Below are 27,990 nucleotides of genomic sequence, written 5' to 3' on the forward strand. Positions count from 1 at the left end.
TGGTGAAACACAAATACCTTTAATACTTTAACCTCATAGTAATTGTTTGATTTCAAATCCAAAGAGTGTAGAGTCAAAAGAAGAAAACATGCTTCACTGTTCCATGCACTGTATACACAACTCACCACCTGAGTGTGACTGCCATCTAGTGTAGCCCAATATCTATGAATAGCTCATACACATGCAAACTAAGATGCTTTGCTTATGTGCATTACCTACATAAGACCTGTACTTGTGGCATTGCCCTCATGCTTCATCGAGAAGCGTGCATGTCGCATCATCCTGGGAGCAATGTATAACAGCGTCACATCCTCGCATCAGTCCTCAATCTCCTCCAGTCTGACGACACCTGCTACCACAACCTACAAACTCCAGGGAAACACGTGTCTCACAAAACTACGGCCTGTCAGAACAATGTAGAGCCTTATAGGTTGGCAGTTACAATATGAAGGATTGTCAAGGAAATGTGTTTGTGTAATATTAATAACAAAGCATATGTTCATATTAATGATCTGACTCCATCTAATTCAATTAACACTATGTGCAGAGAATTGTTGAGTTGTGTTGAATAGAGCAAGAATGGTCAAGTGAGAATACATCAAATTAGGCTTTAATAACATCGTAAACAAATTAGTCTATTACAGTGTATACAGAGAAATGTAACTGAGTTGAAATGGTAAACTCACTCCTCAAGTTCAAATACCCCCACCCGTGCTGTCGAATAGCTAGCTTTTCGATAGCATAGCAGGTTACCATGAGGTATTTGAGGAGACAGTCATCTGTGTTGGCGAGTTCAAGGCTCAGTCAGAGCAAGTTGAATTGCGGGGCTACTGTTTGCAACAACTGACTTGTCTGTTTCACATACACAAATTATGTTTGACGGAAGACACCTGACTAACCAGAAACACATGTCAAGCCAATACTACTGGGGGGACTATGTATAAAAATGTGTTGCAATTTCAAAATGACATTGAATTTAAAATGACAATCTCTTGTTTAAGCCAGTAGTAATTGTTTAATTTCAAATCCAAACTGTTGAAATACTGAGCTAAAAGAATACTTACGAAGGGAACTGTGCATCATAAAGAAATGTTACATTCTATCCTCATGGTGAATGACAGCTAGATATATAGATAGATAGAGAGAGAGAGAGAGAAAACAGTAATGGTAATGGATATAGGGGTCTATAGATAATTAATTACTTATTATTAATTTGGCTAATATTCCAAATTAATAAGGTAATTGCCTGAAGGCACCACTAAGATCATGTCATCAATCATGTGGCCCCTAAGCTGTCACATTGACATGATGTTATTATATATAATATATCTAAATATCACAAATGTCAATCTGTGAAAAAACTGCATTTTCATTGTCTTACCGGCTGTCTCCAGTGAGTCATTTTTTACTTAAGCTATTCTATCTGCATTTTTGCCATTTTATTTGGCACGTGTGATGGGCTGCATCTATTTAGGGAGGAGGCTATATCAATGGGTCCCATTTATTTTAAACAATAGTGAATTAACCTCAAGGCTTACGATGACCCTGTTTAGGCAAGTCCTGAGTTGACGGAATTGCTTAAATGCACCACAAAGTAAAGCAAGCAGAGAGAGAAGCAACAAGAAACTCAGCTGCAGGTGTTGGAGAGAACGCTGCAATCAAATTCCATCTGTTCCACATGAGATTCAAAACAGCAGTGTGAACCTATAGGAGCAGAAAGCGCAGGGAGCTGTGGGGGCGTTGCAGTCTGAGAGGGCTAATCAATCTGAAGACGGCCCACTCAGGTTGATCATTCAGGTACCAACTAATCTGGCTCCATTCAATCCGGAGCCAGAGCCAAAGGGAGCCACATCATAGATGTTCTGTCCCGACCTGACCTTCTGTCCCGACCTGGGACAACAATCTTTGGCCCATAAAATGCAGCACAACTGCTCAGTTTCTTTGATTCCCCTGAATGATACATCATACTCCAAGAAGTGGGACTTGAACTGAGGATTGTGGTTGTTTGGGACAATGTCTGATTCACCTTGCGCATGAGTGGTTTGAAGCACATCCACGTTTTAAGATGGTGTTTTTTCCACCTTTCTCTCCATTTCTACATTCAATGTAGGAGTTATTTTCCTCTTGGAGGTGGGAGTTGCACAACTGAGAGAGCTATGAGAGAGGCTTGTGGAGACATATAGCAGATGCATGCAAGGGATGGATCCAGCACTCACACCATCTTTCCCCCTAGATGCATGGTCAGAGAGAACATCCACTGTAATGTTGATGAAATACTCTGGCCTGATATAAATGGAGGGATGGATAACTAATAAAGTCATTGGTCACTACATGTAAACATGTTGTGGTTGTTGTTTCATTTGAAGCAAATTGTGATGTAATGTGCAACTCATGAATACTCTACATGACATTACTGTAATGCCTTTACCTACGGTTCGTAAATCGTAAATAGACATCTAAAAATACCACAAATATTATCTGAAATTAAAACATTATTTGTAATTATTATTACTTGATATTCATCAAGTAAAGGTCAGTTACCTGTTTCAGGTTCTCAGCCAGTCCAAAATCTAAATCTGTTTCTCAAAACATTTCTTCGTTCGGATGGGTCAGGTCAGTGCCACAGCGTTGCTTCGGTAAATTCCCCACGGGTATTGATAACCAGGGAGATATTGAGGTATCTTGTAACTAGTGATCCTTAATGAGGGAATGGCCAGCAGGTGTGCTAATTGGCTAATGGAGAAAAGATGTGTTGGCCTGGGAGAGGAAAAGGCTCAGCAGCATTGGGCTCTGTCTCCATCTGCTGGCCACACTGTGAAACTGCTCTATATGACCCACTGCTGTAGATTCTTCCTCTACAACATTACAAAGATACGCCCATTCCTGATGAAAGATATGCCCATTCCTGATGAAAGACACGCCCATTCCTGATGAGAGATACGCCCATTCATGATGAGAGATGCAGCACAGCTCCTGGTCCACAGGTGTTCTATCTCCCACGGTTCTCCCATGTCACCCCTCTTCTCTGCACCCTTTTCTTGCTCCCAGTAGCAGCTTTCGTCAGATTCAAGACACTGGTGCTGACATATACAGTACGTCACATTTTGATTCATACTTCTATCCAATCTATTCGCCCTCCCCCTTGGCTTTGAAATCATAAAGTACATAAAATCATAGAAAATCATTTTCATAGGACCTTTTCTTATTATCTTTTTGACTACAGAATGTAGAAAATGGCAATTTTCACTGTATGAAAACATATTTTCACTATTTATAGTAACTTTATATTGTTAGATAGCTGTACAACAGAAACTGGGGAATCCAGTTTCCCTAACCTACATCATGTAGCCTATTTTTTTGACCACACACTGAAGGGTTTGTGTTAGTGGGTGTATGTACTATATGCTGAAGGGCATTTGTCAGCTTTGCCAAAGACTGTGTATGTGTGTGTGTGTGTGCATGTGTGCACTTTCTCTAAAATTAGCCACTCTTTCCATCCTGCTCTGGTTCCTTTGCGGTTCTCACAGGATGTGATGATAGATAATAGCACACTGTCTGTTGCCTCCATGGTAACAGAGTTGTTTATGGGTGTGGTGCCAGAAACAGAACCCTGTTGCTGCAAAGTTCCAAGATCTGGGGAAGTCCTTTCCTTTCCTGGGTCAGTCACCCATTACTTCATCGCCACTGATGGAATTCCTATTTCAGAACTTGGAGTACTACCTTCTTATTTCCATTTTGTTATGTTAAAACATGACAACCTAAGAAAATTTGGCAAGAACCAATAACTGTGTTCAGTAGGCTCTTAGGTGTGTGTGTGTGTGTGTGTGTGTGTGTGTGTGTGTGTGTGTGTGTGTGTGTGTGTGTGTGTGTGTGTGTGTAAAGACACTGAATCTATTTGAGATGCTGGAGGATGAGTGCAGTTGTTTTTGGGCACGATGGCACGCACCTTTTAGCAACTCTTAGTTACCACATGGATACTCACCTTTTTTTTTTTTTTTTTACCTCTTGTGTGTGTTGGTTGCCAGATTGCTGTGCCACTACATAGACCTGGGGCCTCTAAAGATGATTAAACAGCACAAGCTCACATGTTACCTGCTTCAGTGGCCTGCGTAGCATGTCTTGTTGACAGAGGGCAGTTATCCCTGTCAACTCCAGTGAAATATTACAGTATGCCTGCAAGATACCTGACACACATTTTGCTTTAGCCTTAACATGGTGCTTTAACATACCACTAGTATATGCTAGACAGATTCCACCTTTCCTCATGGACGAAGACTGCATACCTAAAGATACATTTACATCCAAGTCAGAATTCCAAATTTGGAACACCCCTCTATTTCTGGGAAACCCCACCCCAGAACCAGTCCTGGTGCCACAATCAGCTAGAATATGACTCTCTAGCTTTAAAACATGACTTGAAGCTGTATATGATTTGTTTAAAAAATCTCCTTTGAAAACAAGCACAAACAAGGTCCTTGTGGTTTTGGTGAAACACTTTTTTTTAGTACACAAGGACCTATCACTCCATTGTTTGTTTTTGCTATCCTTGTAAGAGACCTTGTAAACATATTATTTACATTATTTATCATGTTTTAAAGCTAGATTCCGTAAATTTGATTTCTACATGCTAATCTAGTTTTTAGTACAAGCCTGTCATAAACATATGAAAATAATATAAAGTTTCTTTTTTTTTTCTTTTTAGATGTCATAGCTACAAGCTATCTACAACTAATATTTGTAATTTTGCAAGAGTCTTTGAACCACCTCAATATCATATTGAGTATTTGATCTGGCTGTGAAACCAAAGAAGAATATAATTTACAAATCCCTCATGAGTTCAATTGTCATAGCCCACCAGAAGCCAAAATATAAGCTGGTAAACAATGTAATTGTAAACAAACAATTTAGGATTGTGAAACGTGTTGTGCGTGACTGAAGTCACTGAGTGGGGCATTAGGTCCGAATATAGGCGAAGTGCGTGGTTTTGTTATCAATTCCACGTAGCCTCACATGCTCCTCTCTGAACCAGGCGGTGCGGTAGAAACAGCCCTTGCATGACTGATTTGCGGACAACAGGCTGTTTTGATAGCCTTTTCTCATGTAGGCCTATGAGCCCTCATGGTGGCCAGCCATTGAGTAAAGTCAACATAGCTGAGTTTGGAAACCGCTTGTTTCCTGTAAGCCCCACCCCTAACTAACAACATCACACACATACACACACCCTACAGTCATAGAATGAAGTAGCCGAAGCTCAACTGTCTGAATTTCGGTGACCAGGGAAAATTAGCTTCATAGTCGGCTTACAGTTAGCCTACACTGTATTTAATTTATAGCTATCAAAATGTCTCATACCGTTGTTACCACATCTACTTCTACTACGACATCGACTTCAGACGGAGGTTTTTTAAACTTGGGATACGCTCGTTCCATACAAGGACTACTGAAAATCGCTCAAGTGGTAAAGTGCAGTTTTTATCACGGACTATTTTAACCTGGAAATGCCTACAACACTGAGCACAAAGCATGTTAGTTGTATGCAACGCTGCCTTGATAAAAAAAAAAAGTCAAAAACAGAATGGCTTTTGATTGTTGTTTTGATTCGTCATTTGATAGTCATTCATAGTTGTAGTTTATTGCTAACAGTGGATCTAATGCGCATTTAATTTGAAATTAAACGTGTTGGCCTGGCGGGGGAGAGAGATAATAATAGGCCTACCTTAATGTGGATAGCGCTTTTCTAAACAAGGTTACACAGTGCGACTAAACAAGAGAAGATATCATACAAATAAACCAACATAAGTACAGTTCCTTACAGAAAGAAAGCAACATTCAAATAATACAATTGTTATTATATCTACATTTCATAATGCATGATGAAAGTTAAATGAATAAGCTCCATCCACACTAGTGTAATGTAACAACCCAGAGAGCACACATTATAGGCTACCACACGACCGCTGCGCTGCGAAGCATCCACATTACATCTGGGATACGTCGTAAAGAGGTACTTTCACTGGACGCTGCCTGCCCGATGTTGCCATTTATGGCCCGACGTGTGGCTGGTCTCCATTTGTTTGCGCTTCATATTAACACTCTGCTTTTCCTACATTCATCCGACGTATGTCCTTTCTTTTTTCAGTCAGACATTTATTTACATTTTACATGGCAAATAAATTCGTACAAAGCTTCTATTCAGTAAAAGAAAAATAACACATTGAAGTACCATTTATCTTCTATCAATTCAATGAAAGGCAAGATGGATTTAAATTATATATAGATATATTTCAAGAAGCAACAGTGCGACATGTTGCTCAGACAGAGCTTTCGAAATATAGCTGCCACACCGAAATCTATACAATTATACTAAAGTGACTTGCAAAAGTATTCACCCCCTGCACAATTTCACATTGTGTTGCCACAAGAGCCTGATAATGATATACGTTACATAACATTTACAAATTATTCAATTTCAGGCTCTGAGGTAACACAATGTGATAGCTTATAGCTCTTATTCTGCTTACCAGTACAGCCAGGAGACCACAGGTAACCTATGTAGTTTTCATTTGTATTTAGAGGTCTACATTGAACACTGGCTTTTGCGTCTCTATCTTTTCAACTGAGCTGAAAGATTGCTACACTCTATCGTCAACTCCCCCTGGTGGCTAGATATGGCATTGCATAAACAATGCACGCTTCCCCTCTGAGGTACTAGTGAGTCATTTAAGAAATAGATCTAGCTCAAGTAATATACAGGAAAAGCCCTGATGGTAGACTGTACCTTTAACAACAATGACTTTTTTCCAGAAGATTTAGGAAGCTGACAAAGGGTGTTATTTCCTGTTGAAAGAAATGTTAAGTGGCTCAGCTTTTCCCTTGAGTTTTAATAATGGCAGTTTTGTTGTTCCAAACACCGTTCTGCCGCTTTTATGTTATGAATCAATAAGGTGAATGTATGTGAGCCTTGGCATCTTTCACAATTGGTATTTTGTTTTCAAATACAATTGCATTTAATACAAAACCTACCAGACACAAAACAACCATGTGACAATATACATACAATAAGAGTAAACAATTGGTGTTTTCGTATATAAACTTTACAATGCAGCCCTGGTGCATTTCTTGGTTTTAATGATTATGGTTATAATGCTGCTTCATAAGTATGTTGTGGTCGTTTGACATGGTATTGAATCCAGCCTCGGGCAAGGTGTGTTGTACCTGGTCCAAACACTACAGGATTAAATCAGACTGTGATGTATGTTAACCACCATGTGTGTCTCCAGGTGGCCCTCCTGATTGCTTACCTGTGTGTGCACTGTGCACGAGGCTGGACTGACATCTCAGCCTTCCGATACTTTGAGGTGGTGACTCTGTGGTTCCTCATAGCCTTCCTCATCTTCTTCCTCATGTATGTGCTCAGACTGCAAAGCAAGGTCCCTTGCATTAACTGGACTCTGACAGTGAGTGACCCTGCAAATGATACCCACTCACTACAACCCTTGTTCTTTTTCTCTCTCTGTCACTCACTTTTTTTACTCACTCTCTGTCTCTTACTCACATACACACACACACACACACACACACACACACACCGACACACACACCGACACACACGACACATACAAATGGGCTTCAGAGTTGTATACTGTACATGAGGGCATTCAGCAGAGCTACAACATGGTGGGGACACGAACCTTAAACGCACCCTTTGACATTTGTGTTCCAGGAGTTTCTGCATTATGCTGTTGGGACCATCCTGGTCTTCATTGCCTCCATTGTGGCAGCTGTCAAGAGCGGAGGAATGTCCGAACTAGTTGCTGGTTCGGTGAGTGACATCACAGATACTCTCTAATTATGTCTAAGCTCCCTTCCAGAGCTTGGGAATATGAATTAATTGTATCTGTCCTACCTCAGCATTTAGCGATAGTACAAAGATGTTACCTTGTCTAAGCTCTCCATGGCTCTTTTGGTTGCTATGCAAACTTTGATCAGGACAAATTGCAATTATAGGGGTTGTTGGAGGCGATACTATCAAGCATGCTAGACCGCTCCTGGAAGGACAAACTGTTTTCTCTCTTTCTATATCAGATATCTCATGACAATACCAACATGAATGTACAAACATTTCAATGAGCAAAGAGTGATTAAGGGAGTATGTTGAATGACATAGAAATAAACACAACAATGAAAGTATGCACAACTTAGCCCTTGTTCTAAGATGGTTTAATTGTTAATGCATTTGATACCATACTTTACTCTTTGACTAGTGTCTGGGTATTTCATAAGGTGTTGGTTATGGAGCTAAATCATTGTAAAAAACGATGTAAGCATGCAGCACAATAAATTAATAAATTATGCATTGTAAATGGTGAATGTTCATCTGCAATACGTTTGCCGATGCCCAATCATAGTTTTGATAGTGTTTTGGCAGTAACTGTGTCAAAAAGATTTGTAGTTGTGTTTTTTGGAGCTGCAAATGTGGAGATTTGCTAGCGGGCAGCATAGCACCGGCCCTAGCCGTGCCCCCAACTCTGGTAGAAGTTTTTATTACCCTGTCTCATCTCCCAATACCCAGCTAAATAGCACGTTGAATACAAATCAAGTCGGCTAGCTATCATTGTAGACAGGATTGTGATCAGAAAATCATACCCAGATACCTTCAAATGCGAGGCAGTAGCCTGCTTAGTTTTGAGCTTGCCATCAACGTGTCTCTGCTCTAGGCTGTAATGTGATCAGACGGACAGTTTCCGATTCATTATCATCAAATACATTCTGTGTGTGTTATAGCGGCTAAATCTGTCTCTTATCTGTCTCACCGTGGGAGAGTGAGAAACGTCCTCTCGATTCCTTTGTATGTCTTGACATGTGAAGAATTGACATTAAAGCCACTTTGACTTTGACTTTGACTTTGACTAAACATTGAATTATCAAGTACTTAAGTTCCGGTGTTTAGATAACCAGAACATATATTATCACAGGTGGATATGAATGCTCACTCTTCTGTTCTTTTACAGGTATTTGGCTTCATCGCAACATTCCTGCTGGCTGTCAGCATATGGACATCCTACAAGGTCACATGTGGTTCCCAGCCGACCAGTAAGTCTGAGACATGGTCCACACTCTTGAAAAGCAGTCACTCATTTTAAAGAGATTCAATGATGTAATGCAATCGTATCATGTAATATGTCCTCCTTTTCACTAGTGGCAGACAGGATATGATTTCACATCTTTGTTGCAGTGTGAGCTTTACTGTGTACAGTGACAGATCAGGGGTTCAGTCGCTGGTTTTGCCTACTGGCAAGTACAGATTCATTATCACAAGGGTTTGTTGACTGAATTTGGGTTAACTAGTGTTTCATATCTCTCCATCACTCTCTTGGTTTCTCTCTCCCTCTCTCAATCTATTTTAGGTGCAGCTGTGTAAAAGCGATCAAGCATTTCTTCCCCTGAAGTAAACAGACGTTTTACTGTTAAAAACAGTATGAAGAGTTTTCATATAACAAACAGTGTTAGTGTGCTGTGTGATGTTTTGCACATAACAACTGTTCCTGGGCCAATGTTCCTCTTTGATGATTAATCAGTCCCTCCAGGATCAGGGTCAGGAAATTTCACTGCAGCTTTTCTGAAATTGTATCACTATAATTCAGGTAATCAAATGCAGGGAAAAACTCAAATAACTTGTGAATGGATAATGACAGACATATGGTTTGAACCATTTTGGGATTATCAACATATTCTCAAATACATTTGTGTTTGAACACTCTTATTTGATTGGATGTATTCTGTGGTAATAGTAAATTGATTGGTCAAATTTGCAATCCCTCACACATTATGCTGGGAATTGCTGATTATGTGTTGAATCTTGTGATTGCAAAATTGCAAATTCCTGGAGGAACTGATCAATTCAGTTGGCAAAGTCTGGGATTGGGAGAGCTGAATTGGATTTCACAAAGCAGGATCAACAAGTTTGTAAATTTGCTCTAATAGATACTAATATCTAACCATTCATTTTATGGTTTATGAAGGCAGCAGAAATTCATAACATGTGACTGAGTACTATTCCCATTTCAAGTGAAGTTTCTTAAAAATGTACTTCAAAAATAAATAAATCTGTAGTTGTTTTCAGAATACTTAAGAAAGTGCGCTGGCTAAGGCATTTCTCCTGCTTTGTGAAATACCACCCTGATGCCATCATAGTTGTTAGGGGTAACAAATGTGTGCTGTGAATAGCGCTGTTGCTGTTAATTGTTTTAAGTGCCTCACAAAGTGTTTGAAATGAAGGACTCGGCTAAGAACCATCCCAAACCATCTCTCTATCTTGAATGGTTGGACTGTTCATGTTTTTCAATCAAAAGATTGGTCACAGTGCAGTCTGCAGAGTTCTTACTTTTAGGAGAAAATGCATGTTTTTTCCAATAGCTTTTTAGAGTTAGGTATGCACCACGCAGCTAAAGCCACCATGTTTACATTATATTTACGAAGGCAGCATAAATGATGATAAATAAGGCCATGGGAAATTCTTGACCATCTGACTTGTCACAGTGTTTTCTGTAGTTCAAAGGCCATCCTCAAAACGCCACGGCATGCATTTCCACAGTCCCGACAGCTCCAGTTTTTCTTCAGTGCATGTAGTGATTTTATTTTTGTTTACATCCAAATAGACTGGACATGCCAACTGATTCATAACGAGTTTGGAATTCTACAAGTACCACTAGCAACATATTTTCACACTGTTTAAATGTACATAATCATACATAATCAAGATATTCTCATCGACAATGAGAAGTTGATACACATCCTGTAAAAAAATTATTGTAAAACCCCTGGCTGTAAACTGTGACAAAAGATTTTTTTGTCACAGATTTTTGTTTCTTCTAATTTCCCCTAATGACATCATATTGGGTCATTTTCTTTGGACCTTTTCTTCTTATAATTTCTAAATGATGTTTTCACATTTGTAGACTGGTATGGTGCTGGAGATAATGACTATGAGGTTAGAACATAAGATAAAAAATGCAAATCAGAAAAATGCAAATATACCTACCTTCCACTTGTGCACTGACGGCCAACAATATTTTTCAGAGATGTATTGGATTTATTTATTCATTTTTTGGTGTATGCATTTTGCTTGATTTGGAATAAAGGAATATAATTTTTGACTCATTGGCGCTTTTTGGAATCAAGTTCGTTCTTAGGGCAACATGTATGCAATTGGTTTCCTTGTTTAGCAAAAGATCATTGGTTGGAGCTAACGTTTTCCATCTCCTAACAGCTCGCTAGTAAACTACGAGCTGACTAGAAAACTTTGGCTAGTTAGTATCAAACATAATGACTCATGCGTTTCAAATAAGTAGTGTTTATTAAACCGGCAACCGTTTAATCCATTAACGCGGAACAGCTAATTTGCCCACTCCACTATTAAATTGTTTGGTTGCCTAAATACGCCCTCTTCTGGAATACAGATCTCACAATAGTGTTTTATGAGCAAAATACAAATGCAAACTGTATGTGTGGATATACTGTGCTGTATATCCACAAAAAGCACATTGAAAACGCAGAGATCAGTCTGAATATTTCCAGAAAGTGATGGCATTCATGTCATGATGACTAATACAATACAAAACGACTGATCTTAGATAGTAGCAACAAGTAAGTGGCATTTGTTATTCATCTCCATTACCAAACACAGTAGCAAATGAGACGTTCCAAACCTGTGATTATGTGAAGTTGCAATATTTACAATTCAAATGGGGGTAACCATTGTAACCATTGAGCCCAAGTCTTTTTTCTATAACATGCAGCTGAAAGGGGGTTATGATATCCTGGCGAATAAGGCATATAGGTTACAACTTAATCATGTACTGTAGCCTGCTATAAATAGCAAAATAGTTTGGATAGGTTCCTTTAAAGTAGTCGACACGATGCATGGACAGTGAAGGCGCTGTGCTTTTTTGATTGGAATAGTAATCTATGGTGCTATAGTTGTTGTTGACACTGCATGCCAAGCTGAAGGAGGCCTTGCGTTAAACAATCAGTGTGTTTACATTATATTTCCTTTGACAATCATATTTAATGAGAGAAAAAACAGACTCCCCAGTGTTATAACCATAGACATACATATTCCCTAGATGGCAGACAGGGGGCTCTGTTCTGAAACACTTTATTAGGAACACTATACTAATACTGGGTAGGGCCTCCCTTTGCTCTCAAAACAGCCTCAATTCTTCGTGCCATTGATTCCACAAGATGTTGGAAACATTCCTTTGAGATTCTGGTCCATGATGACATGATTGCATCACGCAATTCCTTCAGATTTTTCAGGTGCAATTTCAAGCTGAGAATCTCCCATTCTACCATATCCCAAAGATGTTGGATTCAGAGCCGGTGAACACTGAACTCATTGTCATGTTCATGAAACCAGTTTGAGACGACTTTTGCTTTGTGACATGGTGCATTATCATGCTGGAAGTAGCCATTGGAAGATGGGTAAATTGTGGCCATGAAGGGATGCACATGGTCAGCAACAATACTCAAATAGGGTGTGGCATTCAAGCAATTGATTGCTATTAACGGGCCCAAAGTGTACCAAGAAAACATTCCCTACACCATTATACCACCTCCACCATGAGAAGGTGTACAGGTGTTCCTAATAAAGTGCTCAGTGAGTGTAGTATTTCAATTGAATATTTTAAGGACAAAATTACATAAATGTAAGTATTACATCATTCAAAACCCTAACAGAAGGAGACATGGCACTGGCACATGCATACCATGAGCAATCTAGTTTACATCATAGGTTATAACCATACTTACATACATACTCTAATCATTTACTACCTACTGAGGAAGTAATACATGGGACACATGTGGTCAATGAATTTTATGGAAAAGTTGACACCAATTTCATCAGTGCAATCCCTGGATAGACTCATGCATCCTTCAAAATAAGTACAATTTCAGCACATAATAACTACATCTTAGAAATAACGTTCATATTTGCAGCAGATTAGTTTGACTAAGATGCCTCTCAATATTTTCTCACTCTAATATGAAACTCACTTGATTCACACACAAGGCCACATTGATTGACAGAGCATCTACAAAGCATAACAGTCAATACAAACAAATAAGTCAATTGTTGAAGTTCCATTGATTGACATTACCAACATGTTGATGCATTTAAAAAGACCAAGAAGTTTGCACATTTGATCTCACATTAAAATTCTGGGAACTTTTATTGCATTAAAATACTTGGGGTTCCTCTAGCCTGGACTGAAACAATATCAATTAACAATACGCATATAGTTAAGACTTCTTCATATTTATAAAACTTAAATAGGACCAAACACTTTTTTTTTTTTTTTTTTTTTTTTTTTATGGTTTTAAGAATCCTGAGTGTCAAGCATTGATCAGTCAAATCAGGCGGTCAATTTAAAATGGTGGTTACATTTCATGAATAGCCCTAAAAATTATGAAATCTTAAATGGACGTGTTCAGTAGAAAAAGGTTACTATTTAATTGTCTTGAATTCCTAAATGGAGACAGACATAAAAAAAATCACTACAATTACATGAACCTTAAAATCCTTTAAATGTGTTGTGTGTGATTGCAAAAATAAAAAATAACCCATGATGCTATAAAATAAATGTTCAGTATAAACAGTATAATCTCACCTGGATAAAATGTTTTGTTTTAAAAACCACAAAACCCCACGCATCTTCAATTCTGTGTGAAAGGAGCTAAATCAACAGCACTTTTTACAAGTTTTTTAAGATTTCAACAAAATAAAGATTAAGAGTACAGATTATACATACAAATTGACACTCAGGCCAGGAAATGCAGTAGTGACAGTGGTAAGGCACAGTGAATTTAAGAACTGCGATAAACGGATTCTAATCAACTAGTGGTCCCATTTCACAGAGGTCCATGGTGTAAGGCCTGCCAAAGTAACATCTTCATTTAAGGAATGAACTGTTGTGCTTTTGGGAGAATGGCAAGAGCCATTTCTTTTACGAATCAGGTCACTTGGAGATAAGGCACAGAGAATGTATTCGACAGTGATAAGTTTACATTGGAATAAAGCCAATTTAAAGTCAAGCTGTCTATCTTTTTGAGGTTTCAAACTCAGACATACACCTTAAAACGGCTGGAGATTCCCTTCCTGCTTGAAAGGACAGAGTGGTTCTCTGACCGTCTTAGCATGGCCCTTAGTCCGTTCCGCCATTGAGTCTCTCTGCCTCAGGTTGAGCTTCTCCATTGCTTGTGGGGGGTTTATTGTTGTTCTTGCATGGAACACCTTTGGTCTTCACAAACATACCAGCATCCACACAGAAAGCCACGGTGGCCAGGAAGCCAAATGCCTGAAAGGAAAAGGAATAACCTCATTTTGCATATAATTGCAAACACATTGTTACTTCTCAGTTACTGTACAATGCATTTTATACAGTTAACAATAAAACATCTATCCAAATTCATATATCTATCAATAATCTACAATACATGCATGTACTGTACCAGTACGCACTTATAGTTGCATTGAGTTAACCAAATCATACAAATGACATGCATGCACAGCAACTGAAGTGAAAGAGTTACAAAATCGTTTTCCATTACTTTTGGCAGGTTGCATTTTCCCAGGGTAGTACAGGTTAGTGTCTGTCTCCTAGATATCCATGCATCAATTGTCTTAAAACAGGGGATGCATAAAGGCTGGCCTATCAAGCTAAATGGCAGTCCTATATGACTAACAAGCCTGTGGTCCTTACATCTACCGCAGAATGTCTCCTCTCACATTCATTCACACCCTTTAGTCAGATCTGTTGCAATCCTTCTTAAATAATTTTGTATTAGTTGGTTTCCATTACTGTGTTAGAGGCCCTGTTCACAGGAATTCGAAGTTGTGTGTATCCCAAATGAATCCCAAACCAAGATTATTTGTTAACAATTATGTAATTTCCATTTTAAAATGTAATTTCAAAGCAAATCCCTAATAAATAGTGGACTTTAAAATTTAATTTAAAAAGTAGAATAATATGCAGGTTTTTTTTTACCACAGCAGTACTCTCCAGGGCACTTCCACCATTATCTGCAGCGAAGGTGCAGGAGGCAATGAGAAACAGGAAGGCGATCACAGCAGTGTACACAAAGTCCTACAAGAGACAGGAATCAGCATGGTTCTACACAAATACACTTTCTATTCTATGTGAATACGACACACACACACACACACACACACACACACACACACACACACACACACACACACACACACACACACACACACACACACACACACACACACACACACACACACACACACACACACACACACACACACACACACACACACACACACACACACCTCAGTTAGTGTATACAGTATAAACATGAATGCAGGAGTCAGCATGAGTGTGAGAGAGAACACTTGACATACAACCACACATTTTAAGGTCTCAGTGTGAAATTAGGCTCATCCACATACACACGTACAGACACACAGGACTAACCAGCGTGGGCCAGCATTCGATGCCGACTCTCATATGCAGCTTGGTGGAGAGGAGGATGAGGAGGAGCAGTGTGAAGAGGAAGGCTGTGCAACTAACAAACTCAAAGAAGTAGAGCGCACCGCAGCTCACACAGCTGGTCACCACCTCCTCCAGAATAAAGGCCACGAACGACAGGAGCTGATGAACACAAACACACACACACAAGAAACAGAACCCCCACATTAATATGTACTTCCCCAGTCTAACCATCAGGTGGCACTGCAATGTGACTATTTTGTGTTCAAGCACTGGTTAACCAACAATTATGACAAGTCTGTTTGATCATTTTTGTAATATTTGCTTATGTAGTGTGTGCTAATATAAAGCATAATCAAATCAGCATTGTAACTAGTGACTGTGTGAGAGAAAGGGAGAGATATAAAAACAATACTATTCCCACACAGAAAGAAAGGGAACACGCAGCTAATTTGATTATTATAACTAGGTTATAATGAGGTTGCATGAAAATGTTAGCATCACAATGAGAGGATTCATCTGGAGTGAACATGACAGGACTCTTCAAAATGTCTCTTGAACACCTGTAATATCCCTGGTCACAAGGAACCTCAAGACAGCGTGTCACGCAGACCAAACTACAGCTGGACGCACAATATACTGCTCCCATTCATACCACTGGGGAGTAAACAAGAGCCTGTTTCATAGCAAGGTTTTGGATATAACATCCATGACGGACAAAGGGATCTGTCCCTTTTAAGCCTCAACAAACCTTGCTTTTGATTTCCTAATACCAAGTACTAAGGAAAGGCAGGGAGAGACTGAAAATGTTTGCCTTGGTTTACTGAAACTAAGAGACTGGATATAGAAGCCCTCTTGAGGTCAGCAAAAATTACACCACTGACTCACAGCCTGATTTTTTTCTTCTTCTCCTTTGTTGATTATTTGGAAGGAACAGGGCAGGTCGGCATCCTGAGGAATGAAGGACAGGCACTGCGTCGCAATGTTAGAGGCGGAAAGTGTACTGACTTTAGAACAGGGGCTGTGTGTCAGCTTGGGATACACAGTATGTTATGAGCTACACAGTGCAAACAACTTGATAATGTGTACTGCTCATTTTTGCATTCACATCAATACATTGGCATACCATAGACAATGTGCCAACATGCCACACAAATGTTTTGAGGGCTGTTTGGTAGACAGTGCCTAAAAGTAATAACCATAAAAAAAACGTATATTCCAATATGGCTAAAACTAAACAGTATGTCCTATTACATTATGCTTAATGTGTGTCACAAGTGGAAAAACACAGTGGAAAAAAGGCAACTGAATCTTATGTATTTCACACTGTACTGTAAGTCGCTTTGGATAAAAGCGTCTGTTTAATGGCATATTATTGTAAAAAAGAGACGAGAAGGAATAATGAAAAAATACAGTATTACACAGTTACGTATGCATGTTATATAAGCCATAATAAGTTCTGCTGCAGTGCATTTTGTATATACATTGAATGAAGTGTTTTGCAATATACAGGCCAGGCCACCTTCCCTTGTCTCGTTTGGCTTAATGTGTGTCACACACACGAAGACAAATCCTCAGACAGTCTGTTTTTACCCAAGCCCCAGCGTCAAAGAAGCCACAGCTCTATATTTGGAGGTTTACTTCAAGTATATGGAGACAGTCTGACGTCAACACTGTAATGAAGCATAATAAAAACGGACTGGGCCTCATGGAAGAGCCTCTCTGACAGCATCAACGCTTGCTTTCCTCAGCATGTCTCTCTACCCATTGAAGTGTGATGAGTTTAACTTATAAGTGAATCTGCTGTGTGTGTGTGTGTGTGTGTGTTATGGTTGTGAGTGGTGGTGGGGAGTTGTCTTGGGATAGAAAAAAATAGGGACTCCCGCACACTGTCTCTGCTTGTAAATGAATTATTGATATGCAACATTTTGGTCCTAATTGGTTGTCAGGGAGGGAGTTGTCTTGAGTTTGATTGTGCAGCACCAGACTTTTTTTTTACTGTTTGCACAAAACGTTTTTTTGTGTTGTGTCTTTTACAGAGTCTATGCACATGACCTATATATATACAGTCTAGCAAACTGGATCAGGCTAACCACTTGTCGTTATCAATATTTTACACGGAAAGAGGTGTGTGTGTGTGTGAGAGAGAGAGAACAATAAGAATGAGGACAGATAAGCGGGGCCTTATTTTACTCATTCATTTCATATTGAGGATCTATGAAAACATCTCCACTCTAGACCACTTCTGTGGCCTGAAAACATCTGACAAACACTTATTTGAGGAAATTAGAAGAATCAGAGAGCAATTCAATCTTAGTTGAGCATTTTGTCTGTGCCAGTCGGCATATGAGATTGGATCAGCATATGGTTAGTGGGAAGCCATCAAGACAGGTCAACCAGCCTTGTCCTATTACGTTACCATGACAGTGTTAAGTGGTCTTTATATCAGGCAGCTGTTATGTGACCTGTTAAGTGTTATCAGGTGTTTGATAGGAAGAAGGGTCTATTTGTTTTAGGGTTGGGCCAATATTAGATATGAACAAAAACATACACAAATGCACTGTGAAATGCATTAAAACATACTGTTAGAATATCTCATGCACTTTATTGTTGCCAACCACTGTTATTTCCAATAATTGTGTATTCCAGCCCTCCCCAACACGATAGCAAAGTGGTACATTCCTTCACAAGCGTTAACCTCGTCCCCAGGCTATTGCACCAAGCACAGATATGCCTGGAATATCAACCACTCAAAGTTGGGAATCAAACTACTGCGAGGCATGGCTCCAAATGGGAGGAAGAACCCGGCAGGAACTTGAGGTGTGCTAGCAAAAACATTCCTCCTGTAGTAGGCTCAAAGAAGAAAAAACCCCAATGCTAGTTAGCTAGTTCACAAAGAATATCACAAGCTAGCTAATACTGGCTTCACAGGAGAAGAAAACCTGATACACCTCAACATCTGTGGTCGATGTGTGTCGTGCTTGTGGGGAAAACTTTAGCAAGTACAAGTACATCCAGTTGTGTCCCCTAACTTAGACTCAGCCAGTGTGTCTAACCAGTAGGAATAGTCATGTAGAAACAGACCACCAAAGCCATGGCCAAATAAACCCATTTAATTCGTCTTAGCTGTCCTTTGCTGTCAAGAATGATGAAATCAAGAAATATTACGAATGCATTAAGTTAGCCTACTTGCTGCAATTGCCGGTAGAGAAGAAGACTATATATGCCATTTAGCTGACACTTTTATCCAAAGCGACTTACATTGCAGTGAGTGCATACATTTCAGTATATATGGAATCAAACCCACAACCTAAGCGTTGTTAGCGCCATGCTCTACCAGCTGAGCCACAGAGGACCACTAACTAAAGACTAGTAAACAGTATAATTGCAAACGGAGATATAGACAACAAAATCTTATTAACTATAGTTTACTATACCAACCATTGGACTACGGTGTGTACCAATTAGACATTTGCAAAACAAAGGGCTCTGCAATTTGCTTCTCCATTGCTTATTGCCAACAAAGGTCTTAAGTGAGCCAAACAATATCTTGAAGTCTCCGTTTGCAATCTTACTATCCTGGTGTTTGCCTCTGCCAGCGATAGCAGCAAGTATCCCTTTATCTTGCAACATCTTTGCTTGATAGCAAAGGACATAACACTAGTAAAATTGGATTGTCTGGCCTTTGATGGTGGTGGTCTTCGACTAACACAAGCACAGTGTTGGCCATGCCTGGTAGCTTTTGCCATCACCCATTGGCAAGCAAGCAAAAACATCTTTTGAAGACTAATTCTCAAACAAATCCTCTGTACATCATTTATTGATGTTACTGCATGCAGTATGCACACTCATGACAGACCTGCATCATAATCTTCTTCTGAAATGTCCATGTTGCAAAATAGGTCTTTCTATTGGCCAAGTTTAACATGTTGGTCCACCGGACCTTTCACACATTCGGGCGGAAGTGTCTGAGAACAAGACTACACAAGAGTCAACAAACTGCGTCATGCTCCATGCTGTTGACAGACACTGTTGATTGGAACTTAACCTCGTTGAGACCAGGTTTACCTAGTTCAGAAAGCCTGGGGAAATCCTTTGCAGAAAGTAGTTACACAGGGGTGGTGCGAGTGTGTATGTATGGTTGATGTGCAGAGGGTCAGTGGAAATTGTCTCTTAAGGTGCAGGTTAGCAGCAGGTTGTGTAAGGGGGCAGCTAGGGTTAGCTGTTCAGTAGTGTAATGGCCTGCCATTTATTTGATCATGTATTGCTCATCTACATTTTAATGAAACCGATGGCAAAAAAAATTGTGCTTTTAAGTACACAAAATCGCTAATCTAATCAATGTTAACACTAGTTTTCCCAGAGAGGTTCACAGGTGCGATATGACATTTTATAATACTATAAGCCGTTGTGAAACCCATGTCCCCCTCCTTCTCAGACTTTTACTAAATGTCTATTTTTAACATAATAGCATTGTTCCAATTTCAGAAGCATTTTCATGACTAACAACTTTTTTTGACATCTCCAAGTCACTTCCTGAGTAACCTCATTGAGACCAGGTTTTCCTAGTTCAGAAAGCCTGGGGAAATCCTTTGCAGAAAGTAGCTCCTGGGGGGGGGAAAAACAGGGAAACCCATTTGAAATGACTGATGCCTCGTGACACATCATACCAAACCTTGCTTTGGACAGAGCTAAAAAAACAGAATTCAATTTTTCCTTCAGGTTTTCTTCCATTTTCTACAATGTTACAAGCTAATATAGGCAACAAATCTGCAAAATAGTCCTATCCAGTCTGAAAAGACAACATATAACAAAAAACAACCACTCTACGGGCATTCTTGGAATGTAACATCCAATGAAATTGTGAGCACATTCTCCCATCACTCCGTCCAGTTCAATCCAAGCCAGATCGCCTAATCAAAAATTCTCCAGACCTCCAAAAGAGAGAACAATGTCATATGGAGGTATGGCTACTGTTATGGAAAATACATTGATAGAACTGTTTTCAGGTTATACACTTTCATATGACTGATACAACTTGTGTAAATACTGTGATTACATTTTCTCTTGCCACACCTCTAAAGTTCTATAGCCATTGTTCTGAGAAGCACTGTATAATTTACCATATGAACAGCGGTGATTTCGGAGGGAGTGGTGAGGGAGCACAGTAATGGGGGAACAGACATATCTTGCGTGTGAAATGTTGAACGCCGATTGATCAGTAAGAAAGCGCCGATTGATCAGTAAGAGAGTCTCCCCATTGTTCATTCTCTCCCGCCCTCTCTCACGTAAACACAAGCCCATCAGCCGATAGCCTTGGCGGCGCCTACCATTATGTTTAAACTGTATAAAAGACAACCCTGATAATCGTCTCTTCAGACTTGTGCTGAACGGACCCCCGGATCTACGCTGGACTGCTGTTACGCTCTTGTCTCTTGTTTGCAAGCAATAAATACCGGACTCAGATATTGTGGCTACTGAGGACTTGTTTCTTGATTCTTACCTCCGAAGAGCTGAAGTACAGAGTGGTAAATCCTAGACTTCCACCACACTACGTAAGACTACGTCCTGAGGCACGATTAACACCTGCCCCCAAAAGCACAGAAGGTCCATTTGTGCTAGCCTCACTGTAGCGTTACCCCCATCAACTGACCTTACAGTTATGAATGGCTTCCCTAATTCAATTGTAATGGCTATCAGCAACATAGACAGACAGACAATAACAGTTATTTGCATGATCAAAGTGATTACATGTGAGTAGAAGCCTGTGTAGTGCACACCCTGCCTGCAAATAACAGACACATCGAAACGCAGGCTTATTGTTTTACATTTGTTTTACTTATGCCACAACAGTTTTGCTCTCAGTCTTTTTAGACCTTGTTTTCAATGAGCATCCTTTGCGTTTATCATACTGCTAGAAGCAAGATCTATTGATTTGTTATTTGTGTAGGAAGGCTACAGTATTCGTGTCTTATATATGATAAGGGCACGAGATCCAACATATGTATTTGGAGACAACAAATGTTGCAGTCTAAAAAGCACCAATCACGCACGCACCAATCACACACACACACACACACACACACACACACACACACACACACACACACACACACACACACACACACACACACACACACACACACACACACACACACACACACACACACACACACACACACACACACACACACACACACACACACACAGTTTGACAGTTGCTGACAATGCAAGAGGGGTCAAACAGCAAGGCTTAAAAATAACCATGGTAATAGAATTTAGCATCTGGCTGCTAATTCCATTTGCAGCCAACTGCCAGGCGGTATTGCAAACACCAGACTCCAGTTAGCTCGTCACAAGGAGCCAGTGATCTAAGAGAAAGACCGAAGCCTGACATTCCATGTGTCTCAAGCCCTCTATTTTCTAGTGTGTCTGGCATTGGTGGTGTCAATAAACAGAACGAGTGACAATAGCCAACTCACACCTGAGAGAAGAGGCAGGCTAATTATTATTTACCTAAGATCTAATCTTTGGTGGGGTGAAGAAAACAAATACAGTGCCCTCTATAAGTACTTTTAGCTCTATACCCCAACAGTTTGGTTTTGAAATCAAACAATTACTATGTTGTCAAAATAGAGACTCTCTGCTTTAATTGAATGTTTTTTTCTTTCAGATTGGTTTCACCATTAGAAAGTACAACATTTGGACTGATGGAGTAAAGAGCTAAAAGAAGTCAAAATGCTTCCTCTTTCCAATACTCATGGACATATTTGTTATCCTACTCAAACCTGTATATACAGAGAATGTGCAAAAGTGAGCAAGGAAGTCTGCCTCTTAACCGTAATATTTCTAAAATGAAATAATCCATTGAGAGTTTTGAATACTGCAACAAGCATTTGCATGACATGCAAATGAATTGTTGGACTGTTTATTAAAACTGTGGTTGACACAGTCATCTCAAGAACATGTTTAAAGGCATGGTACAAAAAAAACATGCTGTAGAGTGTGAAGCAACTTGGGGCCCAATATGTGCCATCTTCCACTTCACTTACTACCTTTTCAAAATTGCATTTCCAGCACATTATAAAGGCCTAGGCTATTAATTGAACAATCATACATGTATATAAATGGGCGTTAACAGGATGGGGTAGGGAAGCTTGTTCACATGTGCATGTTTTTAAGATGGGTCTGATTTATAATTGAAAACTGCATATACCTAAAGTAGGGGTCAGATAGACCAGACTTAGAAATGGTCAAATCCTAACACGCAGAACTCAAAAGTTCTCAATCGGTCATTGATATTACGCAAGCATTTTTACCGGACTGCAGCTGCGTGAGTAAATGCCAGCACCGCTTAAAATCAGAATTTGTTGACTATACAAAATTAATAAAAGAAGTAGGCCTCATTTAACATTGTCTTGTTCAACTGCTCTTAATCACCAACTCTTTAAATGTAGTGGGGGTACACATCACACCTGGCCAGGCTTATGCACCCAGAGGTCCTTCTTCAATTTGAATCCAGTGTTCTACTCAATTCAACAACAAACAAATTGCCATTCAAGTGACAGTGATAAGAATATATTTAGATGTTTAACCAGACTAACTAAAATAAATTTGAATTGTTCTGTATTGTGTTGTCGAATACCCCACTTCATTATGAAAAGGATGTGAGGAATTGGGTGTGGTGTGGTCTGGACAGGATTGAACAGTTCAATAAAATGGTGTGACTTCCGCAACATTCCAGTGAATGACCAATAAAGGTGCTGACAATAGTCTAAAAACTGATTAACCATAGATAAAATGTAATTCTAACCTCATACAGGGGTCACAGTTTACACCATGTCGGTGTGGGAAAGTGAATTTCACTTCCCAGTTTGATCTAAAACACTGTTCAATTAAAACACATTTGCAAAATGTAACAGCATACAGTAGCTATCACACAAACATATAATGATGAAGTAAGGGAGACTGAACAACGAGAGATACCAAATGTAACTCTGCCCCTCCTTTATGTACAGTGGGTCTTTTTTTGTCTATTCTCTCACTCTCCTCTCTTTCTCTCATTTACCATGAGAGCAGGATGTAACATTTTAGAATAAACTGACTGTATGAGGTATTTGCATCATAATAGATTTTTTCATTTACAGTACAATGTTATTAACGTCCACACTTGTCCAGCCAAATCCATCACTTAACCCTAATCAAACCTAAATAACCTTGATGTAGTGCAAGCCAGCCGTTGTATAGGCTGTCACTCAATCCCTCATCTCTTTTACAATAACCTCTATAAACCCCCATCCGCTAAACATTTCAGGTCAAACTCTGCCAACCTGCCAGTCAGTCAGAATCTTGAGTACCCCAGGCACACCTTGCCACCATCCACATGGGTTACATCTGCCCTTGAGTACGCAGCCCCCGCTGAGCACAGCTGCTTAACAGAGGAGCCAGCAGCTGGAGCATGGGCCTGCAGGACTACATCAGCTCCCAGGACGCCCTTCAGACCCTATCACTACCCCCCTTCAGTGACAGACGTTATCCGCCTGCAAGGACGTTGCAACTGACATCCAACTTCAGGCACCATCTAGACAAAGCTCCACAAAAAGGCACACAAGATAGTAAAAAAAACAAAGTCCCCCATGCCCGCACAGAACGCTACAGGAAATCGTCCACGCCATTCCTCTGCACACTAATAAACGGTGTGAACAGCCTGAATCATTATGTTTGTATTGACTGCTCAAGTTGCCAAATTTGTGTGTCATATGTTCCTGTGTATTATCAATGTGTATTTTATGAATGCATTCTATTCATAAATACACATATTTCAGTGATGTATTTAACTGCCATGTATGTGAGATCAAGTAAAATTACATTAGATTTAGGGTTAGGGTTATCACATGGCCATTCTTGCTCTAGTCAACCCAAACTCAAAAATTCTCTTCCTTGTCAATCCTTCTTATTTGGACAGCCTACACTCTCCCTTTGGATAGATGAAATATCACAAAACATAACAATCACTCTTTATTCAGTCTTTTTGTCACAATTATGCTTGCTCACATTTCTCCAGCCCCATCTTGGCTGGGAAAATAAATTGTAAAAATATTTGCACTATTAAAGGACACTTTATGAATACATCTTGGTAACTTTGAAAAGCATGCCAATGGTATAGACCAGGCATGTCCAAAGTCCGGCCCGCGGTCAGATTTCACACGGCCCACAGCTTAGGTTTTATAATGTATTCTTTATGGCCCGCTAGGACTGTCAAACAGAATAAATAAATCATAAAAGGTTCAAAATGCAATTTCTCCTTTCAACGCATGGTGAACTCTAACTATATGGCTCTGTGACCTTGCTGTGAACACTTCTCGCTAGTTTCTGCCATGGCGCCAGTAAATAAAAAGAGGAAAGTTGACAGTGAGAGCCGACGCTTCCAGGAGAGATGGGAATTACAATATTTTTTCACTGAAAATCGGAGCAATTGGGTTTGTCTAATTTGTCAAGAGACTGTTACCATGTTTAAGGAATTCAATGTAAAGAGACACTACCAGACAAAACATGCTAACGCATACAACAAGCTAACAGGGAGTTAGCGCGCTGAAAAAGTGAAGCAACTCCAAGCTGCTTTGGCCTCACAACAGCGACTCTTCACGCGGGCCTGTGAGTCAAATGAAAACGTCACCAAAGCAGCTACGAAGTGGCCATGTTAATCGCCAAATATGGAAAACCTTTCACAGAGGGTACGTTTATCAAAGACTGTGTCATGAAAATGGTGGAGAACATTTGCCCCGAGAAGAAGCAAGAATTTGCTAATGTTTGCCTGGCTCGTAACACTGTGGCACGGAGAATAGAGGACATATCATCAGATATTCAGAGACAATTGGGGGACAGGGGAGTGACTTTTGATTATTTCTCATTAGCCTGCGATAAAAGCACAGATGCATCTGACACTGCGCAGCTACTGATTTTTTTGAGAGGAGTTGACGATGACATGAACATAACAGAGGAGCTGCTTGACCTCCAAAGCCTAAAAGGCCAAACAAGAGGAACGGATTTATTCGTTTCTGTTTGTACAGCTGTTGACGATATGAAACTACCATGGAGTAAAGTTAGTGGGATTATTACCGATGGTGCGCCTGCCATGGTTGGTGAACGAAGTGGATTGTCCACATTGATCTGCAACAAAATCAGCGTAGAAGGAGGTAACGCTATTGTACCCCACTGTATAATTCACCAGCAGGCTCTCTGCGCAAAACATCTCAAATTTCATCATGTTATGAAACCCGTGGTAAAGGCAATCAATTCTATTCGCTCTACGTTCTCTGTCATGAACTTCAACTGCTTGAGGTCGAGACTAAGTGACTTCCACCTACGTGACATTTTACACATCTCAACCACTGCCCTCAAACCAGACCTGGCCTGTCTACTGAAATCCAGATCTCATTGTCACCCTTCTCATAAGTTACCTGTTTCTTGGTCAATCAGAAATTCTGAGTGTTTTGAATGGTAACATCTGCCACTATTAACAGTGAAAAGCCAAAAGCACAGTTATAAATATATGCACTTGGACTTATAGTGCCATAAGTCCAAGTGCATATATTTATAACTGTATTAAACTTTTGAATAGGTTTGCCTGCTGGTGTTATGTACCTGTAGATGTGACACAAAATATTACTTTCTGAATGATCTTGTGAAAGACAAGAGCAAGAGTCATATGTTTTAAACTTAAATGTTAACAGACTTTGCATTACTCATAATACGGCATGTTTAAAATGAACATGAGGTTAAGATTTTTATCAACTAAATGGAAGTTTAAGGTATTCCATACAGTTTGTTCTATGTTTTTTTTTAGATTTGTTCACGCCTGAGTGGCTTACATTTGGTTCCATTGCAATTTAAAAAAAATGATAATTGTGACAATGAAAATAAAATTGTTATAGAACAGTGCATTTGTATGTAACTTTTAAAAATGTCAGAAGGGACCATTGGCCCCCGGGCATCTTCACATTATCAAATCTGGCCCTCTTTTAAAAAAAGTTTGGACACCCCTGGTATAGACCAATACCTGTTGAGACCTTTTTTTTTTTTTTAACAACAAAGGGGTCTTCAATTACATGGCAGGACTGTAAGAGAAACAAGGCCAGGACGATGGGTGTTTATTCTAGTACATTTCTTAAGAAAACTTGCTCATCTAGTTGTATGCCTGGAGCTTCCACTAGAAATGTAATGACAACTAGATAGAATATACTGTCATCAGACAACTGAACTTCAAACTTAGGCCTATATGGGGTTCATCAAAATGCTTACATAAAAGCCTATTAGCTTGACTGAGCTCAAAAATGGCTTGAGTACTACTGCTCATCTCTGGTTCTCACCCACAAACTTAAACAAATGTATAATGATATGACATTATGACAATGAGTTCACTTACCACCTCCACGACCTTTATCAAACATCTGATTTTATCCAAATTTTCTGTTGGTACAATTAACCACTTGTTTGATTTGGGCTCTGTAATGGTTGTTGTGGTTGAACTGTACACTTGCTGGGTAGCCATGGTGTAACTGCAAGGAAGAATATTCCAAGAAAATACATTGTCATTAATACAGAGGCGATTAGCGTTCTAATTATTTTCTGGACTTTTCTTACATTGTGCCATTAGCACGTAAACATGAAACAACATATCACACTAGAGCGAAAGCGAAAGCAAATGAGTACTGGCGAAAGTGTCACGCTGAAGAAGAGTCGGGCATTGTTCATCCTTGCAAACTATAATTGCACAGCAATGTATAGGGTTGAAAGGTTCCTGCATTTAAAGTGTAACTCCTTGGACGAATCAGACGCAGAAAAAACCCCTCTTAAAATAGACAATTATCAGGAGACACACCCCTGAAACCAACGTGTCGAATGGAAACACATTGAAAGCAAAAACTTACATGTGTCGACTTTGGAGCAACCAGCGTTGTATGAGTTACAATTGGTTAGTAATTGTATCCTGTTTATTCACGACCTCCACTGTGATGTTCTTTGTTTCTTAACTGTTCCTACTCTTCTTCTTTGAAGTTGAATTGTGCTGCGGATGTTTCATTCGACTTCCGCAAATTAAGGGGTTGTCTCGCTCGATAGTCTCCACCCATACGTACGGAGGAAAAGATCTTGATTCAGGATACTGTGATGTGTACTTATGTCAAATGGCTCCCCCGTGTGAGAGAAACTCCAATGCATGTCAGTAAAAGTAAGTATGCAACTGTGAGACTCTTATTTTGAAATACAGTATGTTTACTGTCAGATTCTTATTGTGATGGGAATGTTTTGGGGGATTCTGATTGGCTGAGTGGGGTGTGCTGGTCCGACAGAGCGGAGAGAAGTAGAACCGCAAGCTTGTTTTTCCCTTGGATTATTTTCCCCATGAAAGTTAGGGCACAGTTTGGATAATAAAGTATCGCTTTTCGCTGGAGTGTCCTCGTCTATCTTTCTT

The 27,990-nt window shown here is 39.7% G+C and overlaps 2 protein-coding genes across 2 annotated transcripts; one reads left to right on the top strand and one right to left on the bottom strand.

The window, feature by feature from the left end:
• Positions 1 to 5,224: 5,224 nt before the first annotated feature.
• On the top strand, positions 5,225 to 11,160 carry cmtm7 (CKLF-like MARVEL transmembrane domain containing 7). Its single transcript, XM_083678395.1, has 5 exons — positions 5,225 to 5,458; positions 7,281 to 7,457; positions 7,724 to 7,822; positions 9,012 to 9,093; positions 9,408 to 11,160. The coding sequence occupies exons 1-5, from the start codon at positions 5,342 to 5,344 to the stop codon at positions 9,419 to 9,421; spliced, it is 489 nt and encodes a 162-aa protein (XP_083534521.1). The 5' UTR covers positions 5,225 to 5,341; the 3' UTR covers positions 9,422 to 11,160.
• A 2,541-nt stretch (positions 11,161 to 13,701) lies between these two features.
• cmtm6 (CKLF-like MARVEL transmembrane domain containing 6) lies at positions 13,702 to 27,613 on the bottom strand. The gene is made up of 5 exons (XM_083678904.1): positions 27,449 to 27,613; positions 26,944 to 27,076; positions 15,504 to 15,680; positions 15,048 to 15,146; positions 13,702 to 14,357 (listed from the first exon to the last, which is right to left on the bottom strand). The coding sequence occupies exons 2-5, from the start codon at positions 27,067 to 27,069 to the stop codon at positions 14,205 to 14,207; spliced, it is 555 nt and encodes a 184-aa protein (XP_083535030.1). The 5' UTR covers positions 27,070 to 27,076; positions 27,449 to 27,613; the 3' UTR covers positions 13,702 to 14,204.
• Between the last annotated feature and the right edge of the window lie 377 nt (positions 27,614 to 27,990).

Source organism: Argentina silus (assembly GCF_951799395.1).
Source record: "Argentina silus genome assembly, chromosome: 10".
In the NCBI taxonomy this organism is placed as follows: Eukaryota; Metazoa; Chordata; class Actinopteri; order Argentiniformes; family Argentinidae; genus Argentina; species Argentina silus.